The sequence below is a fragment of the Procambarus clarkii genome, chromosome 24 (assembly GCF_040958095.1).
Source record: "Procambarus clarkii isolate CNS0578487 chromosome 24, FALCON_Pclarkii_2.0, whole genome shotgun sequence".
NCBI classification, from domain to species: Eukaryota; Metazoa; Arthropoda; class Malacostraca; order Decapoda; family Cambaridae; genus Procambarus; species Procambarus clarkii.
The window spans coordinates 28398647-28418412 of record NC_091173.1 but is presented as its reverse complement, the minus strand read 5'-3'; the positions used below and the strand labels follow the sequence as shown (position 1 = coordinate 28418412).

The window sequence follows — 19766 nt, the reverse complement described above, 5'->3', positions numbered from 1 at the left end:
CACGGAGTAGTGCAACCTCACGTTCCTGGAGGGCGAGTCCACGTTCGTGTTCTTCTCTCCTCAAAGCAGCCTCACGTTCGTGTTCTTCTCTCCTCAAAGCAGCCTCACGTTCGTTGAGGGCGATTTCACTTTCTTGTTCTTCCCTTCGTATGGCAGCTGCTTCTCTTTGCTGCTCACGTTCAATCTTGGCCAGCTCCAATTTGAGTTTCATCGTTGCCAAATCAGTTTTATCTGCAATATAGTAAGTTTCATGAGTTTCAGAGTCTATCGTACCTTGCTCTAAATAGTAATCCAGCAACAGGTTGTGTAGGTCATTTTTGTTGGCTTGGTAGGGAACTTCTAGTTGATACTCATGTGCAAGAGTTTGTAATTCAGTCCTCTTGGCACGACTTAAAGTCCCTATTTCACCTGCTGGATTTGCACGGAAAACTTGGAGACGAAACATGGTGAAATTAGCAAATAAATGTAACACGAATATTCAGTTATAGTGAATGTCAGAAACAGGACAACGTGGCAACTGATACCTATCCTGTGGGATCTTTAACAATTAAAGTTAAGTAAAAGATGTTAAATGATTAATTTAAATCAAGGGCGCAGGAAATCTTGTACCCGATACTCATGTTAGAGGATAAGGGCAAGAAAATCCTACTAACAAATGAAACAAGAGTTTCGAAAACAAATGAAACAGTTAATTGCCTCAAAAGTAAAATTGGTAGTCCAAGGATGTAGGCATACCTTGCCAAGTCTCTATAGGACATAAAGCAAGTTTTTCCTACTGAATTTAATATGATACTTACAGAATTAGCGAACTTTTGTGCTCTGAAAAAGTAAGCTAATTCCCTACCGTTGTATGTATCATCATCTCTGACTGACGTGTAGGGGTGCGAGGTGTCAACTGGTGACGAGAACTGCTGCTGAGGTCCCAATTCAGCAACTAAAGTTCGAGCTAGAGGAACTATGGCCCTCTTTGTCCTCCTACAGTCAGATTGCAAAAGATTGGGTGCTCTTGACCCGGGGCAGACCACAGTACCAGGGTACCAATATGATGATCTGTCAAAATGAGAAATATCCAAGGGACAAAGATGGTAAACACGAGTAATAACACGGAGGGAGAGATGACCAATTAAGAGTATGACTGAGGCCTACAGTCACCACGTAATCCAAAGTTGTCTCACCTTCACCATATGTTACTCTCGTAATGCACAATACACCGCACCATATAAAAATGAAATTGAATGTAAGAAATAGTAAAAGCTACGTTAACAAAGTTAAATACGCTTACCATTAATTACCACTTGGCACCAGTACCTGAGTGAAGCTCCTAGGACAGGCCCCCATATAATATGTGACGGTAACGCGTTGGTGTTCGGCTGTTCAAAGCTAGGGGTATGGCCTCGTAACATAGAATAAAAAAAAATAGAAAATCTGGAACTTCGTCTGTGGTAAGGTAAGGAGAAGACACACAAAACACAAGTAAATTTTAACAATGAAATTTTAATTACGTTAGATAAACAAAACATGAATAAAATGGACATACAAATTCGTATAATAAAATCAATCAATCAAACTAATAAGAATAAGTAAATGACAAAATGAAAAGTTACGTTAAGACAAGTGAGCAATAACAAGCTGTGCAATATATAATAAAATGAGAGGTGCGGGAATATTGGCTTTAAGCTATCACCTCTCTTAGTACACTTAAGCCAAAGCTCAGTCTACCAGGAAGAAGTGTTAACCGTATGAAAGCACTGAATATTCTGAGGACTGAGGTCGTGGCGGCCCCAGATATCAAGTACTATGGGGGGGGGGGGGGTGGAGTGCAGTTGCAGCCAGACCGGCGGCCAATCAGCGAATAGCCGGCAACAAGACAGGTAGTTTGGCGGTTTGAGGCTGAGCAGGTGTCCCTGGCTGCATACGTTTTGCGCTCTGGCAAACCTTGGAGATGTTGTTGTCGTTGTTGGACATTTCTTCCATAGTAGTTTTATATATTTGTTGCGACGTATTTTTGGAGGGAAGAGCAGGCTCAATCTCTTGAAGGAGATTATCGTCACACTCTGTTCTCCCTTAAGCTCTTGTACGCTTCCGTAATCATATCCGCCCTATCTGCGGCATCTTTCACCTCCTTTATCCCTGCTTCTTGGATCTTGAACTTTGTTTCGGGATGCATCATCTCCAAGAACTTCTCCATGACCATCAGTTGCTTCAGGTCAGCGTAAGATCCAACTCCAGCAGCCTCAATCCACTTCTGGAATCGTCTTTCCAGATCCCTTGCTGTCTCAGCAAACGTACATGCTCCTTTGAGTCGTGGGGTTAAGATTGTAGATGAATATGTTCCTCGTTTTTTCCCTGCTTCTGCAAGTAGTTCAGCTTGAAGTGTGTCAGTGGTGATGACTTTTTGTTGTCTTCTAGCTTATGGATATCGTCCAGAAGCATTTCGATTTCCAGGCGTTTTTGATGCATCTTTGGTTTAGATAAGAATTGACAATTTAGACCAAGATTTAAGAGGTCTCGTTGGTCCTGGGTAAGATCATAAGAAGTCAGGTTAAAGTAGCCATCTTTAGGACGAGGGATTTTTAGCTGTCCACCGTTTAGGGATGTTAACTTACGGAGTGTCTTTGTTTCTACAAGAGTTTTATGTTGTTGTTTCAGGTTAAATAGTTCACTGTTGATGGTTTGCTTGAGTTGGATAGGTTGAAAAAGTCATCACCACTGACACACTTCAAGCTGAACTACTTGCAGAAGCAGGGAAAAAACGAGGAACATATTCATCTACAATCTTAACCCCACGACTCAAAGAAGCAGCGAAACAACTAAAAAATCTGAAAGACGTAACAATAAGAAAAGCCGACAAAACAGCAGCATATGTATTGATTCCTACCCATGAATACATGAACAAAATTAGCGACATCCTAAGTGACGACTCCAAATTTCAACGAATCACGAGGAACCCCGTAGAAGACCTTAAGCGGAAAGTAAACAAAACAATTACAGCAATCAACGCAAAGAAAGGTAGTGTGCATTTCAATAAACTTCAAGGCGACTATGGCTTAGGATATGCCTACGGCAATGTTAAGACGCATAAACCAGGTAACCCACTACGCCCTATAATCAGCCAAATACCAACCCCAACTTATCACCTGGCAAAGAAACTCAATGAACTCCTAACTCCATACACTCCAAGTAAGTTTAGTCTACAATCATCAGCAGATTTCCTAGAATTGATCAAATCTACCCAGCCCGATGGAATCATCGCTTCCCTGGACGTTGAATCCCTTTTTACCAACGTCCCAGTCGACACAACCATAGGAATGATACTGGACAGAGTATACAGAGACGAGAGCACCCCCAAATTAGACATACCTGAGCCACACTTGAAAAGTCTTCTCGAAGCATGTACAAAGGAAGCCCCTTTCATCAGTCCACAAGGAGACATGTATTTACAAATAGACGGAGTAGCAATGGGCTCCCCCTTAGGAGTTTTATTTGCTAATTTTTATATGGGAACCATCGAAGATAGGGTCTTCAGTAGCAGACAAAAACCAACTGTATACTGCCGTTATGTAGATGACATATTCGTAATAGTAAAAGACTCAGATGAACTAATTGACCTAAAAAGACACCTAGAGAGAGAGTCAGTACTCCGATTTACACATGAAAATAGTGAAAATAACAGTCTGCCATTCTTGGATGTACTAATAACAAAAACAGGAACCTCTTTAAGCACCAACGTATATACCAAGCCCACCAACATAGGATTATGCCTGAACGGTAGAAGTGAGTGCCCCCAAAGATACAAAGCCAGTGTTCTCAATGCTTATATTCGTCGAGCGCTTACCCACTGCTCTGAATGGAGCAACGTGAGTAGAGAGTTTGAAAGAGTAACTCAGGTATTGGTGAACAACGGATATAGCAACGCGGAAATAAACGCTGCTATAAGAAGACACTTGGACCGTTGGTATAATTCAGAACCTAGAACAGAAACCACAACACCCCCAATAAAATTATATTACAAATCAACCATGCACAGTGAACATATAAAAGAGGAAAGAATAATGAAAGAAATAATCCGTAAAGGAGTAAAAAGCACTACTCCTTACCAAAACATAAACCTGATAATATTCTACAAAACCAAGAAGACTTCCGAACTCCTTATCAAAAACAGCCCGAAGCCGACGGAGAACCCTCTACAGCAGTCAAGCGTTGTATACATGTACACTTGCCCCCACGAAGGATGTAACCTTCAATGTAAGTACATAGGTATGACGTCGACCAAGCTGACGAGGCGTTTGACATGCCATCTTCAATCTGGTGCCCCTAGGAATCACATGAGACAAGCCCATGACATTACTCTAACAAGAGAAATGTTGAACAAGAATACTTGCATAATAGACAAAACCCAAGATTCAAGAAGATTACAAATTCTTGAGGCAATTCACATAAGAATAGAGCGAACTACCATGAACACCCAAATCACGGAACTATTTACTCTACCCACCATGAGAGTAAGGACAAGACAAGAACATATCGATGCCAACACAGAAGACAATGTCCAACATAACAGGCCAATTACACTGGATTAATCTTTGTGTTTAGATAGGAGATGCCTCGTATGGGCCAATAAGCCTTCTGCAGCCCCTACGTTTATCCCTTATGTATCCCCCCATGTTTTCACCTTCATTGTATTATCACCTGACCTAATGCGGGTATAAAATCAACTAGTATTGTAAGATCTGTTCACTTGAGAATGAACCATGGAGGTTCGAAACGTCGTGCAAATTATACAAATAAGTGTAATACACTCTATAGTAAATCACTTCTTTTCTTCACCTTAAAACTACGAAAATGAGTTTTGGAGAACTCCTATTTCAATTAAGCCCTGATGCTAAGAAAATAGTTAGAGGGATAGAAGCCCTAAACCAGAAAATAATAAATACAGAATATGCGGTCATATTCAATGAAACATGTTTGAAAGAAAACCTGCTGCCAGTATACACCAATATATATATATATATATATATATATATATATATATATATATATATATATATATATATATATATATATATATATATATATATATATATATATATATATATATATATATATTATTAAATATGACCGAAAAAGTAAGATTAATAATTCTACCATGAATTTTCTCAATATTTCTTACGTTTCTTTTCACTGTCGATGGTAACTGAAAAATCAATTCTCCAAAATTCATTTTTATTTCTAGTCTGACGCGACACTTGAACGCGTTTCGTAAAAACTTATTACATTTTCAAAGACTTTAGTTTACACACACACAACTATAACCCGCAAACATAAACAGAGTTCTTCTATGCTATTGTTTAAACGGCTTTCATTTAATATGCCTGCATTTGGGTGAGGTGATATGTTACAACAGTTCTGGATTAGGTGAAAACATACTTTCAATACCAGACAGAACACGAAACAATGGGTATAATATTGGGTAAGTTAAAGGGAAGAATGGAAGTAACTGCAGAGGGCCTATTGGCCCATATTTCTTGATGCTTCTACATTGGTGCGGAGTCTTGAAGTGGGTAGAATATAGTTGTGCATTAATTGGGTGTTGATTGCTGGTGTTGACTTCTTGATGTGTAGTGCCTTGCAGATATCAAGCCGGCTGCTATCGCTGTATCTATCGATGATTTCTGTGTTTTTTGTTAAGACTTCTCTGATGATGGTATGGTTGTGGGAAGAGATTATATGTTCCTAAATGGAGCCCTGTTGCTTATGCATCGTTAAACGCCTGGAAAGAGATGTTGTTGTCTTGCCTATATACTGAGTTGTTTGAGGCTTACAGTCCCCAAGAGGGCATTTGAAGGCATAGACGACATTGGTCTCTTTTAAAGCGTTCTGCTCTGTGTCTGGAAAGTTTTTCATGAGCCTGAAGTCTCCAAAGTATTTGTTGACTTACTGCGGGGCACACGGGCCACAGGGATAAGAGCCTCGTTGGACGTAGAATCACTGTTTACCAACGTACCAGTGGATGAAACAATCGGGATGATAGCGGACAGAGTGCATCGTGATCCGGCTTGTACTCCTCTTGACATACCAGAAAACATTCTAAGGAAACTACTCCAAACTTGTAATAAAGAGGCACCCTTCTTGAGCCCGGATGGGCACATGTATAAGCACGTAGATGAGGTCACCATGGGTTCTTCCCTAGGTGTCCTGTTTGCGAACTTCTACATGGTTACTATCGAACAAAAGGTCTTACTCGACATGAACTTGAAACTGGCCATATACTGCAGGTATGTTGACGAGAATTTTACACAGGTACCTGATGTTAGACATCTGCAGAAGCTGAAGGAGGCATTTGAGCGGAATTCTGTGTTGCGTTTCACTTACGAGATGGAGAAGGATGGGAAGCTGCCCTTTCTAGATGTAACAGTCATGGAAAGGAGCGGAAGTTTCCACACTGCAGTCTACACTAAGGAAACAAACATAGGAATGTGCCTGAATGCCAACAGTGACCTGCCCAGACAGGTACAAGAGGAGTGTTGTTAACGCTTATGTCGACCGTGCTCTCAGCCACAGCTCAGAATGGAAGCAAGTCGACGAAGAACTCTGTACAGTAAGGCAAGGCCTATTCAACAACGGCTTCTCCAATGGTTTCATTGAAGACATCATAAGAAGGAAGGTGAAACGCCATGCAACCTCTGAAGAGACAACTAACACAACACCTGTACCCCCTATTAGACTATTTTACAGGAACTTCTTTTCCACAGCTCATAAAACGGAGGAAAGGGTCCTGAAAGATATTGTTAATAGAAACGTTATCCCTACAGACAAAAATCAGAAGATACAATTGACGATTTACTATAATACCAAGAAAACGGCCAACCTACTCATGAGAAACTCTCCAGACACAAAACAGAACGCTTTAAAAGAGACCAATGTCGTCTATGCCTTCAAATGCCCACTTGGGGACTGTAAGCTCCAAAGAACTCAGTATATAGGAGAGACAACAACATCTCTTTTTAGGCGATTAACGATGCATATGCATTAGGACTCCATTAAGGAACATATAATCTCTTCCCACAACCAGACCATCACCAGAGAAACCTTAACAAAAAACACAGAAATCATCGATAGATACAGCGATAGCAGGCGGCTTGATATCTGCGAGGCACTACACATCAAGAAGTAAACACTAGCAATCAACAGCCAATAAATGCACAACTATATTCTACCCACCTCAAGACTCCGCACCAATATAGAAGCATCAAGAAATATGGGCCAATAGGCCCTCTGCAGTTACTTCCATTCTTCCCACTAACTTACCCAATATTATACCCATTGTTTCGTGTTCTGTCTGGTGTTGAAAGTATGTTTTCACCTCATCCAAAACTGTTGTAACATATCACCTCAACATATATATATATATATATATATATATATATATATATATATATATATATATATATATATATATATGCGAACAAGCCTGAATGGTCCCCAGGACATATGCAACTGAAAACTCACACCCCAGAAGTGACTCGAACCCATACTCCCAGAAGCAACGCAACTGGTATGTACAAGACGCCTTAATCCACTTGACCATCACGACCGGACATAATGAGGTGATAGCCGAGGCTATTTGAACCACCCCACCGCCGGCACTCGGATAGTTATCTTGGGCATAGCATTTTACCAAATCACCTCATTCTTTGGGGCACACGTGAGGAACACAAATATATATATATATATATATATATATATATATATATATATATATATATATATATATATATATATATTTATATATATATATATATATATATATATATATTTTATATATATATATATATATATATATATATATATATATATATTATATATATAATATATATATATATTATATATATATATATATATATATATATATATATATATATATATATATATATATATATATATATATTTAAAATTACATTAAAGCAAAAGTCATTAATTTAACAAATGTATCGAAAAATCTAATATTAACCCTCAGTGTTCTATTCCAATCCTAAATATCACAGTAAATTTTGATTTAATTATGATAACATCACATTTTTATCAATTGCTAACATTACTTCTCAAAATATTGTTATTTCTCATTCCACTTAATATGTACTTCACGTATTGGCATGACCTTCAATTAGCCTTATCTAAAGTTGTGCTCTCAATAATGAGGCATTTCCACTTCTCTCCAAATTGTTGAAGTCGCTCAGAGAACTGTTGTTTAGGGCACATGTCACACCTCACATCCAAGATGGTGTAATTGATCTGATGCTGCAAATATTTCCTATCGCTGTCTTTTGCCACAAGTTCCACGACACTTGATCTCGGACACTTTATGTTTAGGCCGGAGACACGTCCACTGCAGTAGGTCCTCTTAATTCCGGTAGACATTTCTAGTTTATGAACTAGAACGCTATGCTATCCCACTTGTTCATCACCTCTCTTAAGGTCATCATTCACCCTATATCTTTCCGGACTCCTTTGATCTCCAATCGAGGTGCTATATCTTTCAATCTCAAAAGTTTTTAAATTATTGAATGCTCAGCTTAGAATCTGTCATAACCAAGTGGAGGCTATGCCTTTGTCATAGCCTTGAATATGCAATAAAAGTTTGTATGTAAGAGAAAAAGTCAAAACAGCATATGCGAACAGACCAACAGGAAAAAGGACAAATTACAACGTCATTTCCTTTGATAGGAAGATAGGGAGATATTAATATTCTAACGTCCACATCTGTCTCCCCATCTTTGAGACTGACGAAAAGACGGGGAGAGAGATATGGCCGTGAGAGCTTCTCACCGTAAGGATGACCTTAGGTAGATGTCTGTCGTCCTCCTCAGTGATCTGCGTCTCATGGAGCGCCCTGGGGAAGACGGGGGCGTGGTCGTTCTGGTCGACCACACGTACTACCACCCGCGCCTGGCTCCTGGCCTCCCCAGCCCGCGCCTCCACCACAAGCTCGTGCTGCAGGAAGGAGAGAGAAAAGCTGGTGATTTTTATCTCGCCGAAAACCACGAGGCAAACTGGGGTGTTGTCGTTGTGGTCCACCACCTCTCTCGTCTACCTCGTGCCTTGGCTGTCCGCTCCTCCACCTATAACCCCTTGCTACGAAAAGGATGTAAGTTAAGAGCCGGCACAATCGTTTAGATATTAGGTGGTGTATTGGTAGTGAGACATAATAGGTGGAACAGGAGACGAGGAGTAATCATCTTTGCGTACCAGGGAAAACACTTGTACAAGACGAATTTATGAAAAATGTCGGAACTAGTTGCTTGGGACGCTAACTGCTGTCAATGACACTACTACACTGCCTTTCTTGACAGATGAGGTCAGGACAGAACGGCAGAAGATTCTGATCTTGAAACTGAGCAACAATAAATTTAGGTCCCAGGCTTCAACCCCTATCGTCCTCACCCACGTGCACGAAGTCTGTTAATGTGAAATGTTCTGTCCTGAGTCCATAGGCATTTAATTAAATACATGTCCTTATGGCATTTGAAAAATTTATAAAATATTTGTGTTCTAGGGGCGTGGATTTGGTTACAGTGATGCAGACAATGTTTAGGGAAATGATTAGTGATGTGCGGAGACAGGGAGATGGCGTTGGTGTGATGGGGAAGAGAGGAAGGTGGGAGTGGAGTGATGAGATAGTTAAGGGAGTATTTGGATAGGGAAAATGATGGAGGTGTGGGGAGAAGGAGGTGGGCGGGGTGTGTGTGGAGAGGCAGACGGAAGGAACACGTAATTTGTAAGAGGAAAGGAAACTTCACAGAGGAGATTAACTGGGGGTAAAATGTTCAGGAAAAAATAAGAAAATTTTTAAGATTTATAACAAAAATCCTGGGAAAAATAAGTGAAAAAAAGGGAACGCACAAGTCAATCTAACACTAGCAGTATATTTTACAAATAGCACAACTATTAGAAAAAAATATATAATCATAAGCAATTGATATTTTTGTAATTACTTCACTATGCATATATTATGAAAATAAGCATCTATATATATCTCATTAGAAAATAAATTGTTTTCTATTGAAACAATAAAAAACCATTGCGTAAGATCCAATTCGAGAACAGTTCCCTAGAGCCAAATCCCCAACATGTTACGCAACAGCCAAGTCCACAACAGGCTATGCCACAGCTAAGTCCACAACAGGTTATGCAACAACCAAGTCCATAACAATTACGCAAGAGCTAAACTTGAAACAATAGCGCCTCACAATGAGGTCCATTCTCTTTGAATTAGGAAGTTCCCCTTGAAAATGACAATTAACCTCCTACATCCACTATCTCCTAATCAAGCGTTCATATTGTGTTATTGAAACCTCGTACGATCACGCCAGTCATGTTCCATTGGTCTAAACCAATATTTAAATGGATGATTGTTCCCGGGCAGCCACGTCATAGGCCACTTGTGTCAGACCCAAGCACGCTGAGGCCTTTACTGACTAATACGTTATATTGTTTGGCCGTGAGATGAAGCAAACGAGGTGGTCTTCATTAATGTACCTGCAATCCTTCGTATTGGAGGGTAAGATAAGGTAATTATGAGCAGAAAACACAGCCAAAATTAATATATATATATATGCAATTGACGATCACAAAACACTGATAATTTTATGCGGAAAATCCACAGAGAAATATGAAATGAGGTGAACGTTTCGGCTTGTTAAAGCCTTTGTCAACACCAGACTGACTTTGTCAGTCTGGTGTTGACAAAGGCTTTAACAAGCCGAAACGTTCACCTCATTTCATATTTATCTGTGCATTTTCCGCATATATATATATATATATATATATATATATATATATATATATATATATATATATATATATATATATATATATATATATATATATATATATATATATTGTGACGGAGTTCCCCCCCTTATAATTCTCCCACACCTGCAGTAAGAGTCATGTCTACTTTTCCCAAGCGTTCTCTACGTTGCAGGCTACAATTTGATATATGGGATAGAGTGAAGTCTTCTCGGAGAGCCGAGAAATTTATGAAATAGTAATATTTTGGCCTGTGGTTTAGGCCCTTAAGGGAGCCAAGATGGCGCTTACCTCCCTGATCTCCCGCCAAAACCGTGTGACGTCAGTGGCACCGGATTGGTCACCGACAGCAATGTGGCACTGGGAGCCAATGAAAACTTCCCGTAGCGAAAGTGACGTCACGAAGGAAGGGGGTCCGGGCCGCGCGCCACTCTGGCGCCAGCAGTCAGACACGACACGTCATAGAGGTCGGACGTGCGACGGTTGGTCCTGTCAGTTGGACAGCAGTTTCCCGCTACCGTGGATTTACGCGTCACCTGAAGTCCGCCAGTACTCTGAGAAGTCTTCCCTAGTTCATGTGTTGAACCAGAAGAGGGAATTGACGGTTATTTGAGCAACAAGTGCTCCAGTCAGGTGCTGTGCAAGAAGCAGTGAAGCCGTGCAGTGACGTATGTGACGTCTGTGGCAATTCACTTGTTCGTGACAGCGTAGTGGCTGACAGAGCCACTGGGTAGCTGAGGAAGAGAGGACTATTTGGGGAAACCGGACGACTGTAGCTGAGACGTAGGCGACAGCCGTTGCTGGGAGAAGACGACGGCCAGGAGACCGACTCCAACCTTCAAGAAGTCAAGAAGGAGGACGGACCTGCAGTGAGGAGGCAGGGAGACGACGCGCTAAACGGTGGGACGACGAGAGGCTCTGGTAGGACACGACGACGTGTAGTGTGGGGGCGTTCCCGACACGAGGACCAGGAGCTACATCTCGACTCTCATCGGAGGATAGGGTGAAGTAGGTGTTTCTAGTTCCCTCCCCATTCCCCTTTAGTTAGCTATGTTATTCGGCTATATTATCTAGCCTGAGGATTTTATATGTCGTGAGCAAGTCTCACCCATGTCACGGTAAAGCACCAGTGTGTTAGACAGTACTATCAAGAGTACTTGTAATATTCATGTTGATTATTGGTGTGTACAGGCACCAGGAACCAGTGATAAATTTACTGTGTTGTGTATATCTTTCTATAGATTTTTGATATGAACATATAGTGGTAAATTATATATAATATTATGCCAGTATTTGGAGGTTAGGCTATGTGCCCAGAAACTATTTATTTACCATGTATTGATGATTGATTTATATACCATATATATGTCTATGTTCATTCAGTGAATAATCATTTGTGAGTACAGTGAATTATTGCGTTATCGCCCACGAGAGAAAGTACTGAAAACTCCAGTGTTAATATTTCATAATATATGGTTGAGTGAAGAACAATGTAAAGCCATTACAGTGAGACATTATAGCATTGATAGTAGAAAGACTGTTTGAGCCGGAGTACAGTGTAACCAAGTGATGCATGCTATTGTAGCCAATATCGAGTGTGCGAGTTTCTAGTAACATTGGAGAATTTAAAGGAACAGCGCGCGTGAATCCAGAAAACAAGCAAAGAGCTTCCGCGCGTATGCCACGCGATCAGCTGTTCTTGACACTTGATGAGGAAGGGAGATGTTGCCGCCTCATGATCGCATACTAACCGTGGGAATTATCGGCCGCGTCAGGATCAGTTGATTTATTAATTATTGTTTGGCCTTTATGACATCTTTCATACATTTTAAGTAAAATACAAAACTATCTTTGTGTTTATATCATCCCCTCTATTGATCTTGTGGCTATATTATACTGGTAAACATTAGAGTGATAACAATAAGTACCTGCCTGATTCCAGATCTTTTGAGTGTGACCTTGCCAAGGCTACCACTGAATACACCAGTCCACTGATGGTGTTACTGGCCACCTTAAAACACCAGTTGGCGACCTTGTGGGTAACCGTAGAGCCCTATTGTTGGGGAGGGCACACGACAGTCGATGTGAACGAGTCGTGTTCTCACTCTTTCTTAATAAGAGGCCGTTAAGATTGACTGGGAGACTCTCCTGGCGTGCAGTGGCGCCGTGAGGATCGAGGGAAGACCCGCAGGGCTACGGTGAGTTACCTTGAGCATAACTATTGCTCACCCCAGACTAGAGAGAAGAGAGGTGAAACCCCAACATTGGCGACCTTGCCAGGATTCCGATAGAAGTAAAGGTTGCAGTGGTGGTACTTGGCAGTGGTGTTAGGGATCAGGTGCAGGTTAACATTCGTAGCACAAGATGGAGGATGATAAAGTAACCAGGTTTATTGACTCTAGAGACGTACAGGTGCTGGAAGAGTGCACCAAGGCACAGTTACAGGCTATAGCGGATCATTTTGGAATAAAGCTGAAATCTGCCAGAGTTGGTGAAAGAAGACTAGAGATAATGGCTCAGCTCAGGGCTCGAGAGGAAGCTTTGGGGGAGGAACGGCCCCAAACACCTGCCAGTGTGGGTGAGCTCCTGAGTATTGGTGGAAGCAGCAGGGGATCCAGCGGCAGCAGGCACAGCATTAAGCTGGAAATAATGAAGTTGCAGCTGGAGGCACAGCAGCGCAAGGAAGAGCGAGAAGCAGAAGCGCAGCTGAGGAGAGAAGAAGCACAGCAGCGCAAAGAAGAACAAGAGCGAGAAGCGCAGATGAAGCGTGAGGAGCGAGAAGCACAGATGAAGCGTGAGGAGCGAGAAGCACAAATGCAGCGTGAGGAACGAGAAGCGCAGCTACGCAGGGAAGAACACGAACGAGAAGCACAGCTACGCAGGGAAGAACACGAGCGAGAAGCGCAACTACGCAGGGAAGAACAAGAGCGAGAAGCACAGCAGCGCAGCGAAGAGCGAGGGCTGAGACAACAGGAAATAGAAGCCAACAAGGAGGTGGAGCTGAAGCGAGCTGAACTGGGACTAGGGGCCCCTGCCCCGCCACAGGAAGACCGACGAGTGAGGGAACGAGACCTGCCGGTCTTTGTGCCTAGTGAAGCCGAAAGTTTCTTCGATCACTTTGAGAGAGTTGCTGCTATGAAGAGGTGGCCGAGGGCGGAGTGGGCGGAGTTGGTCCAAGGGAGGCTCACAGGTGAAGCTCGTGAAGCCTTCACTATGCTCGACTTCCAAGAATGTACTAACTACGATGCGGTAAAACGAGCTGTGCTCCGTTCCTTTAAGCTCACGCCAGAGTGTTACAGAAAGAGGTTTAGAGAATGTACCCGGTTGCCAGGAAAATCGTATGCGGAGACGGCGAGGGACATAGAAAGAAAGCTCCTTAAGTGGCTGGACTCTGAAGAAGCAAGGTCGGTCGAAGAGATCAAGGAACTAATGGCCATGGAAAAGTTTATGTCCGTGATCTCTCCTGAGATCAGGATGAGGATAAAGGAGGCGGACATAAAGAACCTGAGGGTCGCAGCCGACCGGGCCGACATGTTAGAAGAAGCCCTACGCCCACGCCGAGAGGGACAGAACCGACCACCCCCATACGTCGGAAACGATAGGAGTTATAAAAGGACGGATGGGTGGAGGACAGGAGCGAGTTCTCCCAAGTCCCATCTCTCAAGTTGGAACACCCGAGGATCAAAAGGTGCTGTAGAGCCGATAGGGGAGAACCAAGCTGAGAGCTCGGGAACTGTTACTGCAGGGAAAGAAACGACAAGTGAGGCGGGAAAGACACAGGGTGTGACGGTCTCTGGAGGCAGTGCTAAGGCGAGTGGTGGCGGTTGGTCTCCGCCGAGGGGCCGCTGCTACAACTGCGGAATACCCGGACACGTCGCGCGGGAATGCAGACGCCCTAAGCAGCGGGGACACGTTGCTTTAGTGATGTTCGAGGACCAGAGGGCCGAGGGAGTGCGGGATGAACCCGTGCTGAATGGGGAGAAGAAAGTTCACCCATTCATGTGTCAAGGAACCGTAAGGATGGGGGTCGCAGACCCCATCCCAGTGAAGATGCTAAGAGACACCGGGGCTGACTTTACCCTGGTAAGTGAAACCCTGTTTCCCGAGGGTTACGAAAGTACTAGTGTGGGGGTGGCACGGGTGGCCACTGTGGGAGGCCCAGTGAGGATGCCCCTACACCAGGTAACTTTAGATTCCGAATATGGCTGCCAGACCCTAGTGGTGGGAGTCTGTACATCAATGCCCAAGATGGAGGCACAGGTCATCTTGGGGAATGACGCATGTGGAGGATACGTCCTCCCACATCTCGTGAAAGGCGAAGAGTGCACAGAACAATACAAGAAGACAGGCGGAGAGTTGAACGTCTGTGGGGACGAGAAGGGAATCGCACCGGTGGCGATCCCAGTTTGTACTGTGACACCGAGACAACGCGAAGAACCAGGAGGTTGTGGATCTGATGGGGCTGAGGAGTCGACTGACAGCCTGGGAACAGATCACCTCTGCGTAGGACCCAGAGAACGAGTGGAGGGCGAGAGTAGCCCGAATGGTGAGTTGCAGGTGACCCTCACCAGTTCTCCAGGGGTAAACCGCGCTCGTCTCGGAGAGTTACAGCAGGAGGAGTTCCCCGAATTGGTTAGTAAGGCCGAAGGAGGACGTGTGGGTCCTGAGAAGGCTTACTTTCCATTTATATATATTATATATGCCATGCTATTCATGATGAAGGAACGATGGACGCCAGGAGCAACCGTGGGAACGGTGAATAAATATGTCCAGAAGTTCAGAGAACGTCTCACTCGAGCGAAGAAACTGGCTAGGAAACTCCTGAAGAAGGCGCAACGTAAGATGTCGGAGTGGTACGACAGGAGAGCTGCGCAGAGGAATTTTCAGGTCGGATCCCAAGTAATGGTTGTGCTGCCAGGTAAAGGTAGAGTGACCACGTCGCGGTTCAAGAGACCATACCGAGTGCTGCGACGGTTGGGTCCAGTGCCGTACGAGATTGGGAAGCCGGATGGACCCCGAAAGAAACAGGTGTGTCCCGCGGGCCGCCTGAAACCTTTCTTCACTGTGGAAGGAAGAGCCGACAAGCAGGACAGAACGAATGCCCGAGAACCCCAGCGGAAGACGGTTCTGAGTGTACCGAGGGACCGAGAACTCCCGGAGGAGGAAAGTAAGTGGTCCAGGGCGGACGGCACCAGTCTCACCCGCACTGAGAGTCTGACGAGGATCAAGATCGAGCACATCAAGGGGAAGGACAACGTAGTAGCGGACGCCCTATCCCGCATACACTAACGAGACATGACTCTTATTTTAAGGGGAGGGGTATGTGACGGAGTTCCCCCCCTTATAATTCTCCCACGCCTGCAGTAAGAGTCATGTCTACTTTTCCCAAGCGTTCTCTACGTTGCAGGCTACAATTTGATATATGGGATAGAGTGAAGTGTTCTCGGAGAGCCGAGAAATTTATGAAATAGTAATATTTTGGCCTGTGGTTTAGGCCCTTTAGGGAGCCAAGATGGCGCTTACCTCCCTCAATCTCCCGCCAAAACCGTGTGACGTCAGTGGCACCGGATTGGTCACCGACAGCAATGTGGCACCGGGAGCCAATGAAAACTTCCCGTAGCGAAAGTGACGTCACGAAGGAAGGGGGTCCGGGCCGCGCGCCACTCTGGCGCCAGCAGTCAGACACGACACGTCATAGAGGTCGGACGTGCGACGGTTGGTCCTGTCAGTTGGACAGCAGTTTCCCGCTACCGTGGATTTACGCGTCACCTGAAGTCCGCCAGTACTCTGAGAAGTCTTCCCTAGTTCATGTGTTGAACCAGAAGAGGGAATTGACGGTTATTTGAGCAACAAGTGCTCCAGTCAGGTGCTGTGCAAGAAGCAGTGAAGCCGTGCAGTGACGTATGTGACGTCTGTGGCAATTCACCAGTTCGTGACAGCGTAGTGGCTGACAGAGCCACTGGGTAGCTGAGGAAGAGAGGACTATTTGGGGAAACCGGACGACTGTAGCTGAGACGTAGGCGACAGCCGTTGCTGGGAGAAGACGACGGCCAGGAGACCGACTCCAACCTTCAAGAAGTCAAGAAGGAGGACGGACCTGCAGTGAGGAGGCAGGGAGACGACGCGCTAAACGGTGGGACGACGAGAGGCTCTGGTAGGACACGACGACGTGTAGTGTGGGGGCGTTCCCGACACGAGGACCAGGAGCTACATCTCGACTCTCATCGGAGGATAGGGTGAAGTAGGTGTTTCTAGTTCCCTCCCCATTCCCCTTTAGTTAGCTATGTTATTCGGCTATATTATCTAGCCTGAGGATTTTATATGTCGTGAGCAAGTCTCACCCATGTCACGGTAAAGCACCAGTGTGTTAGACAGTACTATCAAGAGTACTTGTAATATTTATGTTGATTATTGGTGTGTACAGGCACCAGGAACCAGTGATAAATTTACTGTGTTGTGTATATCTTTCTATAGATTTTTGATATGAACATATAGTGGTAAATTATATATAATATTATGCCAGTATTTGGAGGTTAGGCTATGTGCCCAGAAACTATTTATTTACCATGTATTGATGATTGATTTATATACCATATATATGTCTATGTTCATTCAGTGAATAATCATTTGTGAGTACAGTGAATTATTGCGTTATCGCCCACGAGAGAAAGTACTGAAAACTCCAGTGTTAATATTTCATAATATATGGTTGAGTGAAGAACAATGTAAAGCCATTACAGTGAGACATTATAGCATTGATTGTAGAAAGACTGTTTGAGCCGGAGTACAGTGTAACCAAGTGATGCGTGCTATTGTAGCCAATATCGAGTGTGCGAGTTTCTAGTAACATTGGAGAATTTAAAGGAACAGCGTGCGTGAATCCAGAAAACAAGCAAAGAGCTTCCGCGCGTATGCCACGCGATCAGCTGTTCTTGACACTTGATGAGGAAGGGAGATGTTGCCGCCTCATGATCGCATACTAACCGTGGGAATTATCGGCCGCGTCAGGATCAGTTGATTTATTAATTATTGTTTGGCCTTTATGACATCTTTCATACATTTTAAGTAAAATACAAAACTATCTTTGTGTTTATATCATCCCCTCCATTGATCTTGTGGCTATATTATACTGGTAAACATTAGAGTGATAACAATAAGTACCTGCCTGATTCCTGATCTTTTGAGTGTGACCTTGCCAAGGCTACCACTGAATACACCAGTCCACTGATGGTGTTACTGGCCACCTTAAAACACCAGTTGGCGACCTTGTGGGTAACCGTAGAGCCCTATTGTTGGGGAGGGCACACGACAGTCGATGTGAACGAGTCGTGTTCTCACTCTTTCTTAATAAGAGGCCGTTAAGATTGACTGGGAGACTCTCCTGGCGTGCAGTGGCGCCGTGAGGATCGAGGGAAGACCCGCAGGGCTACGGTGAGTTACCTTGAGCATAATTATTGCTCACCCCAGACTAGAGAGAAGAGAGGTGAAACCCCAACAATATATATATATATATATATATATATATATATATATATATATATATATATATATATATATATATATGTGTGTTGTACCTAGTAGCCAGAACGCAGTACTCGGCCTACTATGCAAGACCCGATTTGCCTAATAAGCCAAGTTTTCTTGACTTAGTTCCAGAAACAGTTCAGCTTAGTTTCAACAGTTACACACTCACACACAGAACGATTACACTCTCAAACCCACAACAGTCACACACTCACCCACAACAGTTACACACACACACAGACACACACACACACACACACACACACACACACACACACACACACACACACACACACACACACACACACACACACACACACACACACACACACACACACACACACACAACAATTACACACTCATACAACAGTCACACACTCACACACAAAACAGTCACACACTAAAACAATAGTCACACACTCACACACACACACAACAGTCACACACTCGCACACACACAACAGTCACACACTCACACGCAAAACAGTTACACACTCACAATCAACAGTCACACACTCACACACAACAGTCACACACACACATACACACCAGTCACATACTCACTCACACAACAGTTACACACACACATACACTCACACACTCAACAGTCGCACACTCACACACATACAACAGTCACATACTCACACAAAAAACAATCACACACACTCACACACAACAGTTACACACTCTCACACAAGTGAGAAGGAAGTCACAGAGTCAAGGAACAAGAGGGCTCCACAAGGGAGGAAACGAGGACTAAAGACAAAGCTGCAGTGGCAGGGATATTAAAGGAGATAGGATTGGAAGGGGCTGAACGAGACATAGAACAGTTTTTCCTGATTGGTCAGTACAACACAGACAAAAAGAGATTGATCAAGGTAGTATTCAAGAGCGAGGACATCAAAGAGGACATCCTAGTAAAGAAGAGCAAACTGAGGTATGCAAGGAACTACAAAGAGGTGTATGTTCAGAGAGACATGACCAGAGACGAGATAGTAAGGGCAGCAGATGCAAGAAAAAAGGCGCAAGGAGAGGGAAGAGAGCCAGGGAACCTCAGCCCCCAACCCAGCAATCCCAGAGGGGAGTGGGGAACCCCAGTCCAGCAACCCAGGAACCTCAGGGGGTAATGCAACACCCCAGCCCACCACCCAATAGGGCCCTCCCTATCCCCCAGCACAAACCCTTCCTTGCCCCTGCATAATGCCCATCATGAAACCCAAATCCTCCCACTCCCCTTACCCCAAGTAGCCCCTGCTTTCCCAGCCCCTGGTCTTCTCCCTGCCCCAAGCAGGCCTGAGCAAGACCAAAGCCCTCTATCCCCCACTCCACCTCCCTCCAAACCCCTGTCAACTACACCGCAGGAGGGCGTGCCCTCTCCCCAAGCAATCCCTGCTCCCTCACCCCCAGGACTTCTTCCTGCCCCAAGCAGGCCT

General features: G+C 44.0%; 1 protein-coding gene across 1 annotated transcript in view; it reads right to left on the bottom strand.

The window, feature by feature from the left end:
- The window catches only part of LOC123751693 (putative neural-cadherin 2), a 400838-nt gene that overhangs the window by 291506 nt on the left and 89566 nt on the right, over positions 1-19766 (bottom strand). Inside the window, 1 exon segment of the mRNA XM_069330285.1 lies at positions 8827-8991. Coding sequence (XP_069186386.1) covers positions 8827-8991 — 165 coding nt within the window.